The 21482-nt window shown below is 32.2% G+C and overlaps 2 protein-coding genes across 2 annotated transcripts; one reads left to right on the top strand and one right to left on the bottom strand.

Moving 5' to 3' along the window:
• Positions 1-5122: 5122 nt before the first annotated feature.
• LOC131048225 (UDP glycosyltransferase 9-like) lies at positions 5123-6016 on the bottom strand. The gene has a single exon (XM_057982116.2). It carries the CDS (start codon positions 6014-6016, stop codon positions 5123-5125), a length of 894 nt encoding a protein of 297 aa, XP_057838099.2.
• Positions 6017-12790: 6774 nt separating this feature from the next.
• On the top strand, positions 12791-18231 carry LOC131048224 (UDP-glycosyltransferase 82A1-like). Its single transcript, XM_057982115.2, has 3 exons — positions 12791-13286; positions 14246-15086; positions 17979-18231. The coding sequence occupies exons 1-3, from the start codon at positions 12791-12793 to the stop codon at positions 18229-18231; spliced, it is 1590 nt and encodes a 529-aa protein (XP_057838098.2).
• Positions 18232-21482: the final 3251 nt, after the last annotated feature.

Below are 21482 nucleotides of genomic sequence, written 5' to 3'. Positions count from 1 at the left end.
AATATTTCTTAGATTTTTTTGGATGCTGGATGTTCTTGGATTGAAGATTTCAATACTTCATAGTAAATGAGATAGGTGGACATTTGGAAGTGGAGATAATCTTGGGAGTGACCAAATGGGGGTTTAGTTGGAGTTAGAGTAAAAATAGCTCAAATTTTAGATGGCATGATCTATAGCTTCTTAAGGAGGGATGATGTTTTGGTCTAGACCCCAAATCTTAGAGGAGTGTATTTTATTTCCCTTGGCTATCAATAATTAGATCGACAAACCTAGAATGCCTCATAGGAGCCCACACCATCTACAAGATCCTTCCTGCCTCCATCATCAACCTCCTCCCCATCACTACCATCGCCTAGGGTTTCAGATGCACCCTCTCTCGTTATTAATTAAATATTAGATAAGCTATATAATATATGTTAGTTTTTTGGTAGTGGTACCTTGCAAATCTTTATAAATCCATTGAACACGTAATAGTGCTAGTGTTGAAGAATTAGCTAATTGGTGTGTTTTAGCTTTTAGTTCTTCATGTTCAAATTTAAATACAAGTTATGTGGTATGGTAAAATGTTACTCAACAAAAAATAGTAGAAATGATTTGTTTTTTTTTTAAATTAATCATATATGACTTTTTTTTTAAATCTAGACAAATTAATTTACATAGAAAATGCTACAAACTTTTAGATTAAATATGATTAAATTCTTAAATTTTTACTCAATATAATTGATAGAATGTGTGGAATGATTCAAACACGAATTTTGGTAGCCTAATAATGTTAAAAAGTGGGACATGTAGTATATTGGTTTCCACATTCTTAGAACTACTTTAGTATGTGGACTAATTTCGAGATTAGATTCTTTTCATCAATAAATTCATTCTAGGGATTTTCATATAGAATTAGTTACTATAACACCTTAGACTTTGGGGCCATAATAAAGAGGTCTACATAGTAGAAATAAACGAAGGCAAATCCTACGATAATTGAGAGAAGTGATGATGCTAGATCTAGGAAAATCATCCACAGCTATAGATTTTTTGTTGCTACCTTTAGTTTCATATGTGATTGTGGTTGGGATAGATTCTATTGATTATTTTAGCAATGTCATTAAGTGTTATGATGATCTTGGAGTTGAGATGATTATCATTGGGGTTCAAAGATCTACTTATACTTATATGATATCTACTATGAGTAGATATTATGATAGGAATGTTAGTTTCTTGTTATCATCAATAGTGACAAGTTGAAGAATACTGAGATATGAATTTCATTATATGATTATCTCATTCTTCAAGAGTTTTTAGATATTTTATTGAGTGAGTTTATAAGAAATCCTCCTTAATGATATATAAATTTTTATATCGAACTTGTACAAAGAGTAGAGTTGATTTTGAAAGTATCGTATAGGATGACCACTCATAAACAATAATTGAAGGTGTTTGTTGACATTTTTTCTAGATACTTGTTAGAGAGTTAATTAAATGTACACCTAGAGATTTTTTCTAGATATTTGTTAAAGAATTAACTAAAGATGCTTGTGAAGTTTTTTTCTAGATTTTTGTTATAAAAAATTTTAAAGATGCTTGTGGAGAATTGGATGATTACAACATCACTAGGTCTAAGCATTGAATAGATGTCCAGAAATCAAAGAAAATCTAGAAGTAGTTTATAAGTAAAAAGAATAGGAAAAACATTTTCAATACAAATACTTGTGGAGTTTGTTGCATTGCAAAGGTTTTATTATTTTAGAATCCGTTCTTAAAAATGAAATATGATTAGTGTTTAGTGATGAAGAATTCAAATATAGGAAGAATTAACCAAAATATGAAAAAGAGATTTTTTGTCATTTTATTTTTTTGCGTACAATCTCTACCCTTTCCCCCAATAAATTGATAGAATTAATAGTGAGTTAAGTTAAATGAGATGTAACCTTCTTTGGAGATTTATTGAACTTGAGGGAGTTGTTCTTGAGTGACTATTAGATGAAGAGAGGATAATAGAAGTACGATGATAGTAAGAAATATTTTTCAATTTGTAAACACATTAAGGAAAGAGATACATAAGAGAAAGTAACCCTGTATGCACAAGGTCAATCACTAATTGTACTATCTCATAATGTGAAAAGTGTAGATAATACTTCTTAATTATAATAGGTTTTTTTTTTTAATTTTAAATTTTATTTTTTATATCACAAAATCTATATTATAGTTCTCATGCTTCTAGAAATTGACTTGATGAATAATGCTTAATTATTCATTTGTAACACTATGATATAACCTTGTAAAATTTGCCCATTAAGTAATCTTATATAACCTTGTAAAATTTGCCCATTAAGTAATCTTTTGTAAGGAAAATTATAAGAAGGTTTGATTGTAGACAAATTTCCCACCTTATCATTAGAATACCAAGAGGATTGAGGAATATAAATGAGACTAGGATGATATAAACACAAGGGAGATTAATATATTCTATAAGATGACTTTTAAAATAACTTTAATCTTATAATTCATATTGAACCATTAATTATAATTCATTTGTTGTACATTCTTATATAACTAAAATAAAATTTTGCTTCATAATATCATAATTAAAAAGAATTAAATCTTAAAATTTAATTTTGATAACTTTTCTTAATATTATAAAATATCTATAGCTTCTAGTTGGGCAATAGACAATAATTACCAAAGGGTTTGGGCAACGACTAATGATTTAGTTGAAAAGATTGAAAGGTGGGAAGGAATGGAGGAGGAATTGAAGGGGCTCTATGATAAGCTAGACTAGAAGGATTATAGGAAGGAGAGGATGAAGGAAATTGAGGTTTTGTAGGACAAGCAGGTGTCCCTTAAAAGGAAATTGAAGGAAATGATAGCTCACAATAATGAAATCTCCAAGAAGAATTTTTCACCTCTACAAGCCATTCAAGAAGAAATCAACATGGGGCAGGCAAGAAAGAAGCATCATTTTGATTCCTCCATTGCTGCTCATTTAGAGTTGTTGGTGCCTAAGGTGAAAGCTTCCTCGGAGTTCCCTACTATTTTGTTTGGTAAAGGTTTGAACAAGAGGCTCTCCTTCTCTGACAAATTGAAAGCAATGAGCCAAGATTGGAAAGTTGAGACGCCCCCCACTAGGTAGGCCATTAATTCGTGTCTTTAGTGGGGGTGTGTCTGTTGGTTTTTTGTTCTGCTTGTCTGTTTAATCTAGTCTAGTCATTGGGTTTTGTGGTGTCTACTAGATTTTAGTCTTTTTTGGCAGTCGACACTCTAGTTTTGGAGTCTCACTCCTTGTGAGTCCTTGGGTTTCTTCATAGTAGCGGCTATGTAATGGTTTGGGCCTCTCCTGGTTTAATCTAATTATAACTTTTCTTAATATTATAAAATCTTTGGTTTGTTTGAGCCCACTCAGTCATCTATTGAGGTATTCTTGCCTCAACTTGCCCTCTCCATACCCCAAAACTTGAAAACAAATGTAAGACCGAGGCAAGGTGTGGTTGGGTTCTTGGGTTAGGTCACCTGGTTATCTCAAGATATTGTGTAGTTTTCATAATCATGTGTGATAAACAACCAAGACAACCTATAATTTTTCATTTTTTCTCTTATAACTACTTATTACAATAATATATATATATATATATATATATATATATATATATATATATATATATATATATATATATATATATATATATATATATAATTTTATGAAACATCATTATAACTACAACCACTATGCTCTTTCACTTTAAATGATTTATTGAAGAAACTCCTCCAAAATACCAAAGAAGGGTTTGTATATATGGGTAAAAGCACAAAATTGTGTCACGTTTTAGGCCAACTTATCAGCACAAGTGAATTTAAGTAATTCTAACTAAAAATTAATTTTAGTCAAATATATGGTCTATAGAGATTCATTATAACTATGTTATATATGGGCCAAAACTTTTCCAATTGGAATTGTCTACTAAATGTATATTTTATACCACTTTGGGTCTAATTACCAATTGTATTTTATTTTTTGAAAAACTCGATGTTTCAACAACTCTTACTCTTATAAATAATTTGTTTTTTTGAAATGTAATAATACCCTTTTATAGATCTATAAGTGAAATTTCCAAAATATATATCTTTTAATATTTTAAGTATTTTTTATATTTTATTTTTATTGAGAGTAGATCATCAACACTAAAATATAAGGTTGATTATCTTGTTAAGAAAAAATACTAAAATTTATTTAAAAATTATGAAAAAAATAAAAAGCACTAGAGAAAAGAGTCTATGTCAAGATTATATAATTATTTTCTAATTTGGATAAATAATTAAGAAAAAAGCGACGTCGAATGAAAGATTTATATTTGAGTACACGTGACTTTTCATATTTATTGAACAATATATATACCTAAAAAATAGTTTAAAATATATTTTTGCACTAAAGTTTCAAGTTATCAATATACATAAAAAAATTTGAAGAAAAAAAGGTAAAATTTATTATATAAAGTGTGATGTCTCATGTAACTTCAATTTCACCATTTTATCAACAACTAAATTATAGTGTTTACTTTATAAGAAAGTATATTCAAATAATTTTTTAATTTTTTTTTTAAATTACAAACATAAAATACATAAAAATATATGCAATTTATTAGTTTACATCATTTTAAAATTCAAAGCATGTCAATGAACCCTTGCTCTACTGGTGAAGTTTAATGGATCCAAATGAGCGCACCAGGGATCAAGTCTTGATGAGTGCAAGGCTCCGACATCATAAGGGATGAGGTCGGGATTGTGCTCGTAGGTCTGGACCTCAAAAAAAAAAAAATTATATATATATATATGACTACTTATTAAAAAATAAATCAATTGTTTACAAAACATAATTACAACACAAATCACAATGATCTATATAACAAACAACCAAAATGATCTATATTTTTTAAATCGTCATTTTATAACTACTTATTATAATAATTTAAAAAACAAATCAATTGTTTACAAAAACATAATTTCTAACACAAATGACCACTACATAATTTCTTTGCGGAATCTTATCTACTCATCCTCCTTTATATTTTCATTTTATAGAAAACAATTAAACTATATAAATATCTATCAAGGACTTACAGGAAGTACATATTCATCCTCCCTCACTCGTTTTCATGGCATTTAAAAAAGCAGTAAATTTAATGGACGAAGATCTTGATGTTGCATTCACGGCGCACTCCTTGAGCTTGTGGGCCCTCCTCCTAATCTCAGTCCCCTCCTCTGTCGCCATTATTCTTCGTAAGCACTCCTCAATCTCAACTTTTTCCACAATTCCTTCGTCATTTGCACTTAAAGCCAACCCAATCTTCCAAATATTATCAACAACATAAGCACAATTAAGAAATTGATCTGCAACGCAAGGCCAGCAAATCATGGGCACGCCCGCCGTTATGCTCTCCACCGTCGAGTTCCATCCACAGTGCGTCACGAAGCACCCCACACTCCTGTGTAATAGCACGCTCATCTGTGGAGCCCATGAAAGAATATACTTTCTTTCTCCATTTCGCTCCAAATATTCTGCAGAAAGAAACTTCTCTATTCCGCGCACAACCCATAGAAATGGTCTTCCACTCTTCTCTAGAGCCAAAGCTACTTCCTCTACTTGTTTCTCTTTCAATACTATGCTGCTCCCAAAGGATACGTATATTACGCTCCCCAAAGCTTGTTTGTCTAGCCATTGTAAGCACCCATCTTTCTCCATTTTTTCTTTCATTTTCTTCTGCTGTGGGAGGAAAGGGCCTACTGGGCAAATGCCTGCCTCTTTGGGAAATGTGGTGATTATGGAATGCTCGAGAGCGTTGAAAGAGTTGCAGAGAACCCATCTGAGCTGGCGGAATCTGGAGATGCTGCGAAGCCAGAACTGGAAACGAAATTCTCTGTCTGCTCGGCTTCCAATCAGCCATGGAAGGTTCGCCGAGGATAGACTTGGCATACATGGAACATAATTCACCAGTTCATGTTTGTTTGGAATGCCTGAAACAACCATTGATTTTGGCATTCAACTAGCAGGAGATATATACCATCACAAGACAGAAATAAACATCAATTTAAGATGCATTTCTTTGATTGAAGAAGCCTAATCAAAATTGGGTGGGTTAAGCTAAGTCACTGGGTCAAATAAATAGTCGAATCATTCTGATATCTGGATTAAAATTAAGTATTTGAATTGGGTGATATTTAAATAGAGCTATTCAGCAATTTCATTCTGTGGGTAATTTTCAAAACTAGATTTTGATAGAAAAATAATCAAAACAAAATCTTTGTTATAAATAAAACACCAAATAACACTAGTTTGAGTGTGAAATTGATAAATTCAATTTGTTTTGGAATGAGAGTTTAACAGTTAAATGTTTGTCTTCTCTTTCAAAAATAAAGTTACTATTTACTATTGGAAAAATTAGTAAAGCTATTTTCTTAGAAACAGATAAAACAAGAATACATAAGATAAATAGGAGATATGTTGGACAGTGTGTTAAGTTATGATATTAAATAAGTATATTTGAGTTGAAATAACATTGGGATGGGTAGCCTCTTGGAAAATTTCTATGCTTCATCTATGCGAACATCACCTAGATGCAATGAGTGTTAAATAGATCATTCATTCTCTCTTGAGAGGGGTTTGTGTGAATCACTATTCATGAAATAAGGATCAATAAATTTAACTAAAAAACTATATAGTTGAATCCTGACATCACAATAAATAAGATACATGTCAATGGACCTTTGATTGAAGTTGAATAGTTTTGAATGAGCTCACCAAAGATCAAGTCTAACAAGGTCCTGACATCATAAGGGGTGAGGTCAGAATTGTACCATAGACAAATTTGAGAGAATAGATACTAATTTCAACCTAAAAGTTTATACTTCCACATTAAATAGCTACAAAATTCTTTGTGAATGATATAAAATCCTAGAAAAAAATAAAATGACAAATTATATGCATACCATTTGGTGGTATGATTCCCCTTGATATTAAGTCTGGCCTGGGCCAAAAATCAGTTGTTTGAATCTTAAAGTGGTTAGCAACATCCAAAGCCCAGGATGCAAAGAAGTCTTCTACCATGCGTAACTTTGTGAACTTCTTCATCATTGATCTCCTCAATGAGTCGACACAGGGAAGTAGGCATTGATTTCTTTGTGGCACGAGCCAATCTTGCAAACTCTGTAGTCCTATCATCCTCTGGCAATTGAAGGGAAAATGGGCATCCCAAAATATAGCCATCTGAGATTAGTACGCGCATCCAACATCAAGTGCAAATGCGCACTACTATGCTATAAAGCGAAATCAGACACATATTATTTCCCACATTAACCCTTAGAGGAAAGTGATTGCAATTTTAGATCTTGCCAGATCAAAGAGCAGTTTCAGCAGCATGCATACATTTAGATTCAACAACATAGAATCAAAAAATAAAAGAAAACACAAAAGAATAGAACACACAGATTTACTGTGGGGAAAACCCTTTCGGATAAAAACCCCACACTCCAAAATCATAGAGCCATTGTATTATTCAGCAACAAAAAATACAGTTACAATACAATCTTTAGGCTCTAGGCCTCTACATGGAGATTTACATCCTGCTCCATCCTAGAGAAAATCCTGCAGCATTACCCCTGTAAAATGAATTCCTCTCTACCTCAACTCCTTTAGCAATTCTTATATTTATAGAGCTTACAACGCAAAAACAATACCTTCCCAAAAGCGTCCACATTCAATGTATCTACGAATGTAATTAGAAACTTCTTTTTGCATAACTCTTGTATAAATAATATTTAATACAAATATTATTTATTCCATAAACATAAATCATCTAAGATGAGATAAACAAGCCTTTTGCTAATTTGGAACTTTCCATTTTACTCCAAGCCTATCCAAGTAGAAGATTTGGTTTCGCTGAAAATCTTTCTTAAAAAACGTGCTAAAGAATGCAATTGCCACATGTCACTTGAAGAGGGGTTTGAGAAGCTCCTATGAATTTTACTTCTCCAAAGTTCCCTCCTTGTGCCAAGTCTCACAATTTCCTTTCACCTCAAAACTTGTTGCACCCAACTTGCCATCGGACCCCCAATTAAACTTTGCACTTTAGAAACTTAGTATATTCCATTAAATATATAAAATCAACACACAAGACCATTAAATTAATTAAATAATTTCCTTCAAACTCCTAAAGTTGAGGCACCTTAATCCATCTGGAATGGCTCTAAAATAGATTGCACCATTCCCTTTGTCGGCATTTATAAAACTGCTATAGCCATTCACTGTTCGAGAGTGATTGAAGTCGGTAGTTACGAGTAACGATGGTAGATTCCTTAATACATAAAATGAGCCAACACTGTAATTTTTGATACTAAAACGTGACCAATCGAACCTTCCTACTGATAAATCTTTTCTTCATCTTTCATCGATTATGCTGACTTGCCTTGAATCGAGAGATGTTGAAAACTGTGATTTCCCTTGCATACCAATAATATGATTCTCCCCAGAATTTAAAAAAAACACACATTCATTGTGTGCTTCCCATAATGAAATTTTTTATATCCATAATAGCAAGTGGAGCTACAAAAAGTACAGAGTCATGGTGATCGACAGTCGCTATCATGGGCTCCCCACTTCCCCCGCCATTTTACCGTGTACACACCTCCATGCCTTCTTTCACCATTTGTGTTCGTCATTCATGGTGGGCTTCGTGTAAAAGTTGGCATGTCTTGTTAATGTTGGCTAAACGAGAATAATTTACCTTGACAACTTTTCCATTTTTAAGTTAGTCGATTTGATACGATGCAGATATAAATGATTTTTATTTGAGTTTATTAGGTCAACATTATAACATATCGACTAAACAAGATTTACTAGAAACATTATAAGAAAATTTATGAAAAATATTAATAAAAAATGATAATTTGTCAAATATCTTTAATTTGTTGGTGAAGTTGAATACTTTTGAATGATTTTATTAAAGATCAAATCTTGCTAGGTACCAAGCTCTATTGAATTGATAAAGTGTAAACTAATAAATTTGTCTGACTTTTTTTTTTTTCTAACTAAATATGGTCAAAATGATGTTTATAACACCTTAAAGACATCACCGACTCAATAGAGAACATGTCACCCCCTTGCTGAGTCAAGTTAACAACAACAAATGGTATTGAAGATAAAATACACAAACATGCAAGTATTCTATATGTAATGATGATGTAGATTCCTTTTATCTCTTTAGACTTGAAGCCTGTTTAAATGGTTTCTCTGTGTAATTGCTTGGACCACATATTACTAGCGCATTGAACATCTTAAATGCCATGCCAAAACATCTCACACAAACAGAAGTCAAGGTGGCTCATAACAGATAGTTCAAAACGAGTAGAAAAGTTAGTATTTAAATATGAAGATTTTGAATTTTGTGTTTATTTCCACGTGCCTTCAAATTTGAACTTAAGTAATCTTGAGGGATAAAATGATAATCTTGAGGCATACATTTTCTTATGGAAGCAAATGTTAAGGAGGATACAATAATAATGAGGAAATAATGAATGTGTAGGGATTGGGTTATTAGAAAAAAAAAAAATAGCATAAAATTATACCACTTGTTAATATGGTATCACATTTAGCATGTTCTGCCAAGCTAGGTACAAAACTAAATAGGAAATGGTTTAGGTGTGAAAATTTTACTCTCGCCCAAATATATCAAATATTCAAAAATTAAATAAGTTTAAAACAAAAAATAATTTAAGGACCTAAGTATGGATTGAAGTAAATTAGTAACTATAAAAAATAGTCAAGTGTTCAATTTGATTGACATAATGATGTAGTAGAATCTTATAAACTAGGAACTAATATTTAATTTTATATAAGGGAGTTTTTCATTTTTAACAAAAAAGATCAATGTCTTTATCACCCCTTAGAATCTTTGCTCTACCTTCTTGACCTAATTTCCCTTTTGTAGAGCTATCAAACTTAAGTTTGAACCAATTGGGATTAGGGGAGACCATTATTTTCCTTGTATTGCGTTGTTGTGAACTCTCTATTTTGAGGTCATAACTTTTGGTATGGAACCCTTTTCCCACAACATCTAACAAAAAAAAGAGAATCAAATAAAATATATAAAAATACATTTTTATATCATGATTGATATAATAAGAAAGAAACATGTATCAAAACATAATGCCACATGTATGCATAAAGAGACATTAAATGGTAACACATTACCACCACCATCATATATATTAGTTTATATTGTAGCGAATACCCTATGGGATTTGGATTCCAATGACATATCTTATGAACTTATCAAAATATAATAACATTTTTTGTTATTCTATTTTTCATGAATATCATATGTTTTATATGCCCAGTGTATGTTTTTCTATGTTTCATGCTTTGACTTGAAGTAGTTTTTAAATTCTTAGTCGACAAGTTTCTACCACATCTTTACATCAATTAAATTCAATATTTTCATGGTTTACCCTAATTTAGATCTCAAATTGTTTATTTTAATACTTGTCTATTTTGTATATTAACTAATTTACTTCAATACATACTTGTCTCCTTAAATTATTCTAGGTTTTAAACTTATTTATTTTTTAAATATTAGATATATTTGGTTAATGGTGAAATTGGCACACCCAAACCATTTCCTATTAAGTTTTGTACCTAGCTTGGTTTAATATGCTAAATAAAATAACATATCGACAAGTGACACACTCTTATGCTAGATTTTGGCTCATGGTCCAATCCCTATCCACCTCCATTTACTATTATTTAAACCAATTTTAATACATTAATCATTTTCTCACTATTATAATGCTCCCATTCACCCTTGCTTCCATAAATTTGTTTAATGCCTCAAGCTTGTTATTTTATCCCTTAAGTTCATTTCCACATCATTCAAGGTTGATTTAGTCTAATTCAAGGTTGATGTAAATGAACCCAAATTTCAAAATGTTCATATTCAAATTTCATATTTTCTACCCCTTTCTACAAGTTTTTATGTGCCATCTTGACACGTGTTTGTGTGACATATTGTGACATGGCATTTAAAGGTATCCAATGTGCCAATATTTCATAAGAAAAAAAATTACAAGATGAAATCATTAAAACACTCTTCAATTCTAAAGGGACAAAAGGGAATTTGCATCTTGATTACATATAGGGCAATTGCATGTTTATGTGTTTTATTTTTCATATCATTCAATGTTGTCAACTTGGCTCAACAAGAGGGTTGACCTAAGAGAACATGTTCTCTACTAAATCAGAAATTTCCTAAAGATTTCACAAACATTATTTTGACCACATTTAGATAGAAAAAAGGTGAAGGAAAATGAATTTACTCAAGTGTACTCTATTAATTCAATTCCATCTATCACATATAAGATAATCACAATAGATTAGAACCATAGTAATAAGGATCAAACCTATGGTTTATGAAATCAATTTTTAGTTTTCTATGTGAATTTAAATTTTGAGATATATATCATACCTAGACCAGTAAATTTGTGGAGATGATGATTCAATTCCACACGTAACCAAAACTATTTCTTCGTCGTCAATTTAAGAGCTAAGTACCTCAATCACTTACATTTTATTTTTACATATTTAGTACAATCATCAACCTTACTTTGATTAATCTAGATTTTTTCATTGGTTGCATTTATTTAGTTCGTATGAATAATTCACGTAAAACACTTTATTTAGGCATGTTTTATTTTGTAAACTTATAAATCCATATGTATCATGCACATTGGTGCTAAAATTATCAAAAAAAAATTAGGGTTTTATGTCATACTTAGATTATTTTTGCAACCTATTGATACTGAGAGCACAAATCTAAATTGATACCTCTTCCACTAATAATCAAGGATGAAGGGGTATCCATTCCACCAAAGTCATCAAGTGCATAACCTCAATCTCATCTATTATAGTGTTAAGAACCTTGCACACAACAAGACTTGATCATTAGTAAAATCATTCAAAACTATTCAACTTCACTAACACACCTTTTGACAATTTTTCAACTTTTTATCAATGTTATTCGTAAATTTCCCTATAATTATCATCTTTTTTAAAACATTATGATGATAAATTAAATTTTATGAATATGTTATAATGTTGAACTTAATCAAAATAAACTCAAATAAAAATCATTTATATGATTTAACTTAAAAATGGAAAAGTTGTAAAGGTAAATTCTTTTCGTTAAACCAACATTAAGAAAACATGCTGGTTGTTTACATGAGGCCCATAATGGAGGAGGAAAACGAATAGTGAAAGAATCAATGAAGGTGTGTACACGGTAAAATGGCCGGGGGAGTGGGGAGCCCATGATAACGACTGAGAATCACCGTGACGCAGACTACTTTTCTATCCCCACTTGCTATTATGGATATAAAATTTGTCATCATGGGAAACACACAATGAATGTATTATTTTTTAACTCTAGACAGACTAGGATAATTGATACGCAGGATAAAACACTGTTTTCAACATCTCGAGTCAAGGCAAGTCAGCATAAACCATGAAAGAATAAGAAAAGATTTGTCAGTAGGAGGGTTCGATTTGGTTACTTTGTAGTATTAAAAATTACGATGTTGTCTCATTTCATGCATGGAAAAATCTACCACCAACCCACCATGATTAAAGAAATGTTCACTATCCACATGAAATACTGTGTGTAACGCGGCTTGCAGAACTGTGACAATCTATATAATGAAATTTGAGCCTGAGCTGAAATGTAAGCATTGTTGTGTGAGAAAAAGAAGAGAGAAAATGTCCAGCAGGAAGCCTCATGCAGTTCTTGTCCCATTTCCTGTGCAAGGCCACATTAATCCAATGTTATGCTTGGCACATAATCTTTCTTCCCATGGATTCATCGTTACTTTTGTAACTACTGACTTCAATCACTCTCGAACAGTGAATGGCTATAGCAGTTTTATAAATGCTGACAAAGGGAATGGTACAATCCATTTTAGAGCCATTCCAGATGGGTTGCCAGAGGATGATAGGAGAACAGACTTCGCAAGATTGGCTCGTGTCACAGAGACAGCAATGCCTACTTCCCTGCGTAGGCTCATTCAGGAGATCAACGATGACGAAGCTCACAAAGCTACGTGCATGGTAGCAGACTTTTTTGCCTCCTGGGCTGTGGACGTTGCTAACCACTTTAAGCTTCAAACAGCTGCTTTCTGGCCCGGGCTCATAGCTGTATATGCCATTATTTATGGCATGCCAGACTTAATATCAAGGGGAATCATACCACCAAACGGTACGTAGATAATTTGTCTTTTAAGTTGTATGTTATTTATCACAATTAAGTTTTACATTTGTGTTGGTTTTATGGTAGAGAGCTAGTTCAAGAGGTCACAAGTTTAAAATCCTGTCGTGAGTAAAGTATATATGTCTTCTTTTAGCACAATTAGGTACTCTTGCATAAAGTATGGAGTAGGTTAGGTGCCTCCTGCATGGAGTTATGGGATAGTTCCATGCTACTATAAATCATTTTTAGATTAAACATAGATCAACTGTGGATCATAAAAGGTTCCATTTATATTATTTCATAAATAGTAATTCACACAATTTAACCATCACACTATGCCATTACTGACCATACAAACCTGCACTGATTGTATATAAGAATGAAGCATCAAGATGTTACATACCACAATAATACTCGACTCAAATAAGCTTATATTAATATCATAAATTGACAATCTCCCATTACTGCTCCGACTAAAACATGCTTATATGAATATTTGCTCTTGTTTTATCTGTTGCTAAGAAAACAGCTTTACTAATTTTCCCATTTAGGTGTAAATATAGTAAATAGTCACTTTATTTTTTAAAGAAAAGACAAAAATTAAACTGTCATTCCAAAGAAAAAAGTTGAATTTATCAATTTCACAATGAAATAAAGGTATTTGGTTTTTTATTTATAACAAAGATTTGATTGATTTTCTCTCTGAAACTAGTTTTGCAATTACCCACAGAATGATATTGTTGTATTCCTCTATTTAAATATCACCCAATTCAAATACTTGATTTTAATCCAAATATCAGAATGATTCGACTATTTATTTCACCCAGTGACTTATTAGCTTTAACCCACCAATTTTGATTAGGCTTCTTTCATTTAATGAAATGTATCTTAAATTGGTGTTTGTTTCTGTCTTATGTGATAGTATACCTATCCTGCTAATTGAATGTCAAAATCAATGATTGTTTCAGGCATTCCAAACAAGCATGAACTGGTAAAGTATGTTCCAGGTATGCCAAGTCTATCCTCGGCGAACCTTCCATGGCTGATTGGAAGCCGAGCAGACAGAGAATTTCGTTTCCAGTTCTGGCTTCGCAGCATCTCTAGATTCCGCCAGCTCAGATGGGTCCTCTGCAACTCTTTCAACGCTCTCGAGCATTCCATAATCACCACATTTCCCAAAGAGGCAGGCATTTGCCCAGTAGGCCCTTTCCTCCCACAGCAGAAGAAAAAGAAAGAAAAAATGGACAAAGATGGGTGCTTACAATGGCTAGACAAACAGGCTTTGGGGAGCGTAATATACGTATCCTTTGGGAGCAGCATAGTATTGAAAGAGAAACAAGTAGAGGAAGTAGCTTTGGCTCTAGAGAAGAGTGGAAGACCATTTCTGTGGGTTGTGCGCGGAATAGAGAGGTTTCTTTCTGCAGAATATTTGGAGCGAAATGGAGAAAGAAAGTATATTCTTTCATGGGCTCCACAGATGAGCGTGCTATTACACAGGAGTGTGGGGTGCTTCGTGACACACTGTGGATGGAACTCGACGATGGAGAGCATAACGGCGGGCGTGCCCATGATTTGCTGGCCTTGCGTTGCAGATCAATTTCTTAATTGTGCTTATATTGTTGATATTTGGAAGATTGGGTTGGCTTTAAGTGCAAATGATGAAGGAATTGTGGAAAAAGTTGAGATTGAGGAGTGCTTACGAAGAATAATGGCGACAGAGGAGGGGACTGAGATTAGGAGGAGGGCCCACAAACTCAAGGAGTGCGCCGTGAATGCAACAGCAGGATCTTCGTCCATTAACTTTACTAGGTTTTTAAATGCCATGAAAACGAGTGAGGGAAGATGAATATGTACTTCCGTCAAGTCCTTGATAGATATTTATATAATTTAATTGTTTTTTATAAAATGAAAGTAAAATGGAGGATGAGTAGATAGGATTTCTGAAAAGACATTATGTTTTTAAGTATATAATAGATACATATTTAATATTTTTGGGTGTTATGGAGTTTTTTCAATAAATTATATAAAGTGAAAGAGAAGTAGTGGTTTATGTTATAATGTTGTTTTGAGAATAATTGATTTGTTTTTAAAATTATTGTAATAAGTAGTTATAAAAGAACGATTTTAAAAATATAGATCATTTTGGTTGTTTGTTATATAGGATTATGAAATTATATGAGGTAAGTATAATAGATATATATAATTTAGTGTTTGGAAGGAATTTTTTTAATAAATTATATAAAGTGAAAGATTAGGTGTGACTCTCTACAATAGATTTTTACTTTTAAAGTATTAAATAAGAGTTATAAGAGAATAGTTTAAAAATTGATCATTTTAATTGTTTGACATACATGATCATGAAAACTATGTGTGTGTTCTTTAAGTACACATAATAGATATATACTCTTTGATGTTTAGGTTTTTTTCAATAAACTATATAAAGTGAAAGAGTAGTAGTGACTTTGGTTATAATAATGTTTTATAAACAATAGATTGTAATTTTAAATTATTGTAGTAAGTAGCTATAAGAGAATGCTTTAAAACTTATGTGCCATATTGGTTCTTTTCCATATATGATCACGAAAACTACATAATATATTTAATTTGTAGTATAATATTTTTTAATCAATAAGATTGAAATTTCAAAATTATATAGTATTGTTCATTAGTAGCCATATTTTACATTATTGAATAAATTGATTAAAATCAAAGTTTAATGGTTAGATTTTTAGAAATAGGTTATTACAACTTATTATATTACGAAGTGAAATTTTAATTTAGTTATATAAGAATATACAGCAAATGAATTATAATTAATAGTTTATTATGAATATATGAGGTTGATGTTATTTTATAAACTATCTAAAATCAAGAAAGATAAATATTTTAATCTCTCTTGTGTTTATTATGCTCGTCCTAGTTCCATTTATATTTATTAATCCTTTTGGTTTTATAATGATAAGGTTAGAAATTGGGTTACCACAAAACCTTCCTATACTGTTACAAATCACTTCAAGCATTCTTCATTAAGTCAATTGCTAAATACACAAGAAAACTATAATATTAATGTTATGATAGAAAACAACATATTATACATAAGAAGTATTATCTACACTTTTCACCTTACAAAGAAGAGCACGATCACTGGTCTCTCATGTACATTTGGGGTTACTCACTCATAGATATCTATTTTCTTAATGTGCATACATATTGAAAAAGAGTGCTTACTAACATCACACTATTATTTTCTTCTCTTCACTCACATATTTGTTCAAGAATGGTTCCCTCAAGTTCAAGCAATCTCCAAAGAAGGATGGATCCTTTTAACATAACTCACTATTACTTCTATCAATTTATTTGAGGAAAGGGTAGAGATTGTGTTAAAAGATAAAATGACAAAAAAATATTTTATATTTTAGCTAATTTTTCATAAATGTGTATGCTTCATCACTAAATACTAATCATATTTTCTTTTTGGAAAAGCATTCTAAAATAATAAAATGTTTAAAATTCAGCAATTCTCACATGGATTTATATTGTAAATGTTTGTCCCATTCTTTTGACTTCTAAAACACTTCTATATTATCAGTGAGATCCATCCATCCAATGCTTAGAACTAGTGATGAGGCAGTCATCCAATTCTCCACAAGCACCTTTAGTTAATGCTCTAACATTTATATCTAGAAAAAACTCCACAAGCACTTGAAATTATTATTTGTGAATACTCATCCTATAAGATAGTTTCAAAATTAACTCTATTCTTTGTACAAAGTCCATCGAAAATATAAAATTCTCATTAGAGGATAATTCTTAGAACCACACTCAAGAAAGCATCTAAATTTCTTAAAGAATGGGATGATCATCAAATGAAATCCATATCGCACATTTTATTCAATATATCAATAATGGTAATTGCAAGCAACTAACAAACCTGTCACAAACTCTAATCTACTTATGTAGTAGAGATCATATGAAGGGAAATAGATATTTCAACAGTAATGGCAATCACTCAATTTCAAGATCATCATAACCCTTAATGGACTTGCTACCAAAAACTAACAGTATATCCTAACCACAACCTCATAAGAACACAAACATAATAACTAAAGGTTCATACTTGTGGGTGAATTTCCTAGGTCAAAGACACACAAATGTTAATTAGGGTGTTAGTAGCTAACTTGGCCCATGACCAAAAAAACTTTGTTGTGATGCCTTGAAATTGCTAGCTTGCAAATTAATCCACACCCAATGGATCAATGAAAGAGATAGAAGATCCTAAGAGGAACAAGACAAAACGTAAATACCAACTAGCATAACTCATGTCTCGATGATTATCGCATGGAGCTGTACAGAGCAATTCTCTACTACTACAAATGTCTTATTATCTTTTTTAAGTATCTTCAATTCCTATTCTAAACCAGGTTCTTTCTTCCCTTCTATGGAAGTAGGTCTCTATGTGATCTCTTTGAAGTAGAGTCCCACTCATCCACATTAAAAAAATTTGCACCATGGGGTTGATACGTTTTAACCTTAAATATATAATAACCTAGATAATCATTATTAAATCCCTGAATAGTATTCTAAAGTTTACTTAGTTCATGTTCTTTTGTATGTATCAAATCATAATATTAAGACACATGTTGTGATCTTATTATACCCTCACCTAAGGCTTGTACTAGGTCTTTTTTTATATCCTCACAGAAAGCAACCAGCCTTTCCTTTAGGTTTCTTGAAACGAGCTATTATAGCAGAGGCAGAGGAAATTAAAAGTACTGTGTGGAGAATAATCACGGGAGAAGAATGTGCAGAAATGAAAGAGAAGGTAGTCAAACTGAAGGGCAGTGCCATGGCTGCTGTGAGGGCAGGAGGATCTCCTTACAAGACCTTCAATAAATTTCTTGATGACACACATATAAATACCGCTTCTGAGGGATTGGGATCGCCATGTTCATGAATTTTGTACAAGAAAATGTCTGTTTGACAGAATTAGAGTGTATTATATTGTATCCGAGGGTGGTTGACTGAGTCCGATTCATGGTCTGTGAGTTGTTACGTTCACGTCTCATTTCTTTTTTAATTCATTTTATAAACGTGCGTAATTTAAATACGCAAGCTGGGCGGTGTATCAAGAAGATCTCGATCCCCCCCCCCATTAGAAGTTTCCTCCCTCCTGTATTTCAAAACCACGGCGGAATATACAATACACCCATTTTGTTGGAATGTTAGTGGGGCGTATGCCTCTATTATTTATTTATTCTTGCTATTTTATTATATTAAGAGGTATTTTACATTGTATTAAAGAAAAAGTATTATATAATACACGATAATCAAAATATAATTTATAATTTATAATATTGATTAAATATGTTTTTAAATTTGATTGTGTGAGACTTTTTGGATTAGATTCAATAGAAAAACACTTATAAACTATATAATTAAACTTTTAAAAAATAATATATATGTATATGATGCAAAAGTAAAATAAAATAAAATATTGAAATAATTAATAGTGGCCTTTCTAAAACAAAATTATAAGTTTTATATAAATGTAAAACAATCCATGTATTACAAATAAAATAAATAAATAAGGAAGATAACATAAAATAAATAGTTTTAAAGAAAAATAAAATAACTTTTAAGAAAATGAAATAGCTAGATACTTATATCTTTAGAGTTTTTTAGATAATCTTGTATTTAAGTTGTCTATACTAGTTTGTACTCATTTTTGTATATTTGTTCTATGCTACAAGATTATTTTTGTTTCTGATATTTATTTTTGTTCATTCATTATTTATTCGGTTAATCATGGAGAGTGTGCAAATAATTGCAAAATTCAAATTTCAAGATTCTTGTCACTCCCAACTAGTCATTATGAGTTGACTTATTTGTATAACATTTTGCCATGTCATGATATTTCATATGACATTCAATGTGTCATTAATTAAAATATTAAAAATCAAGAATAAAAGAATTCTTAAATTTAACACAATTCAATTTTATGAAAAGGAAAAAGACCCTCATTTGTATATTAGTAAATAAGTTTTTTCAAATCTTCCCTCCAAAATTTGAAGTTAACCCATCTAAGAGTTTGACCCAAGAGAACTTGGTCCTAGTAATCTAATAGATTCAGACAAGGTATCCATAAATTTTCTCATCTTTACAAGATTATTAGAAATTAGAGATTGGGATGTATAAGCTTTACAAATATACATTTCACTAGTTTAGATCTACACATCAAAGTTTAAACTTGGTAGTTGTAATAAACTAGAAGGATAAAATTAGGATGATGAATGTAAGGACTATGGTGATTAGTTTTGATTCTAGATGACGGACATGGAGTGTCTAAGGGAAGTGTGGGAGAGATAAGATATTCAATATTTGATGATAGCTAAGCATACAATATTTAATTTGAACTAATTAGACTTGATCTCATAGAAAATTATCTATGAAAGATCAAATAGAATCAAACCTTGGTTAAGTGAATTTTCAAAACAAGGATTAGTAGATATATGATACTTATAATAGATACTTTGAAATAACCTTATGAATCTTTTTGATAATAGTTCATTCATTGTGTATATTAGCATTAAGCCACAATAAAGGATGGGTACCTCTTTTGGGAAAGCAAGAGGTAATGGAGAAGGTAGAGAACCAAGGGAAAAAAACTATTCTCAAGGGAGATGTAAATGATGTGGAAGCTTTGGAAAATGCTTCTATTATGAGAAATATGGAGCAAAAGTGCATTTTTTTTTATTAGGATAAATAGGTTTCGAGGGGACCCGAAACCCCTTACAACAGGTTTTGAAGGGACCCGAAATCCTCGGATTTTACTAGGATCCGAAACCCAAAATAGACAACTGCTAAAAATACATCAAAGACAACCAATAGCCTAAAACTAGTCTATCAACAAATATATATAACAATGAAACCTAGCTGAAAGAGGAGAAGGCCTAAGCCTTTCACTAACACAAGGGTTTTGTCAAGGCTCCCTTAACCTTCAACAACAAACAAGGGTTTTTCTAGACACCCATAACCTGATTAGTGGGTTTTACAAGGCTCACACAACCTAAACAAAAAGGGTTTTCCCAAGCTCCCATAACTTGTAACATCTTCTCCAAGCCACCACAAAAGCCCAGCCCTAACCAAAAACAAGAGATGGCCAAATTAGGCTCTTGAAAACTTTCAACATCCAATCCGTCCTTAGCAAAAACAAAATACATGGGGTTTTGGTAGGCTCCCCCAACTTTGATGGGTTTTGAATGGCTCCCACAACCATAAGTAGGGTTTTTACAGACTCCCTCAACCTTTAACAAGGGTTTTCCAAGGTTCCCACAACCTGACAGCTGATATGCTAAATACCACCCACAGCTCCTGTAAACAGACACAACACCCGATTTCACCTCAATTGAAGAAAACTCATCCCCAGAACAAACCAACTCCACCTCAATAGGCCGAACCAAGGAAACCCAAAGGAGCTAAAACTGAAATAGGAGAGAAAGAGGCATAAGAGTCACAAAATAAGGATAGCGAATACCAAACTCCAACGACAGACAAAACAAGGGTTTTAAAAAGGCTCCCTTAACCTTCCTCTGGAACAAGAGAATAGGGGTATACATAAAAAAACCCATAAGCAAAAAACACCACCCAATGGGGATTTAACATGCTCCCCAAACCAAAAGATCTGGGTTTGAACGGAGGACAAACATAAACCCTTGAACCTTCAATATCACCCAAAGCACCAAGGGAATAGAGCATACCAACCCTCTGCACCGAGACAGAGAAAGACCAATCGAACACATCTCCACCTCAAAAGGGGATGGGGTCACCTCAATAGACCAGGCTAAGAAATACCATTGAAAAAGAAGACAGAGAAAATACCCACGATAGCAAACGCCACTAGGGCAAACAACCACCAAAGATGAGGGAAGACAACTCCCACCAAAAACAATGACGAAAATCCCTCCTAAAAAGGCCAAAGGAGCGAGCATGGAGACACAAAGAACATCATAGAAGGAAGATTTAAAACCCCAACTACCAGAAAGGGAAGGCCTCCATGGACCGCCAAACTTCTGCAGATCCTAGACTCCCACAAGGCACCCACCGACGAGCTCACACCAACAAGCAGGGAAAGAGACCTCAAAAAACGTCTGGGGGGAAGCTCTCCCACTGCCACCACTCCCAGCCCCAGCCCCAACCAGCACCACA

Source organism: Cryptomeria japonica, chromosome 10, assembly GCF_030272615.1.
Source record: "Cryptomeria japonica chromosome 10, Sugi_1.0, whole genome shotgun sequence".
Taxonomy (NCBI): Eukaryota; Viridiplantae; Streptophyta; class Pinopsida; order Cupressales; family Cupressaceae; genus Cryptomeria; species Cryptomeria japonica.
Note: the sequence above shows the minus strand (reverse complement) of the source record. Positions and strands in the feature narration are given on the sequence as shown.

What these genes read in the sequence shown, in the direction of transcription:
- LOC131048224 (XM_057982115.2), top strand. Translation starts at nt 12,791, where the DNA reads ATGTCCAGCAGGAAGCCTCATGCAGTTCTTGTCCCATTTCCTGTGCAA. An exon ending in GGGAATCATACCACCAAACG is followed by an intron (nt 13,287 to 14,245) that starts GTACGTAGATAA and finishes TGATTGTTTCAG; the next exon opens with GCATTCCAAACAAGCATGAA. An exon ending in TCGTCCATTAACTTTACTAG is followed by an intron (nt 15,087 to 17,978) that starts GTTTTTAAATGC and finishes ATATCCTCACAG; the next exon opens with AAAGCAACCAGCCTTTCCTT.
- LOC131048225 (XM_057982116.2), bottom strand. Translation starts at nt 6,016, where the DNA reads ATGGTTGTTTCAGGCATTCCAAACAAACATGAACTGGTGAATTATGTT.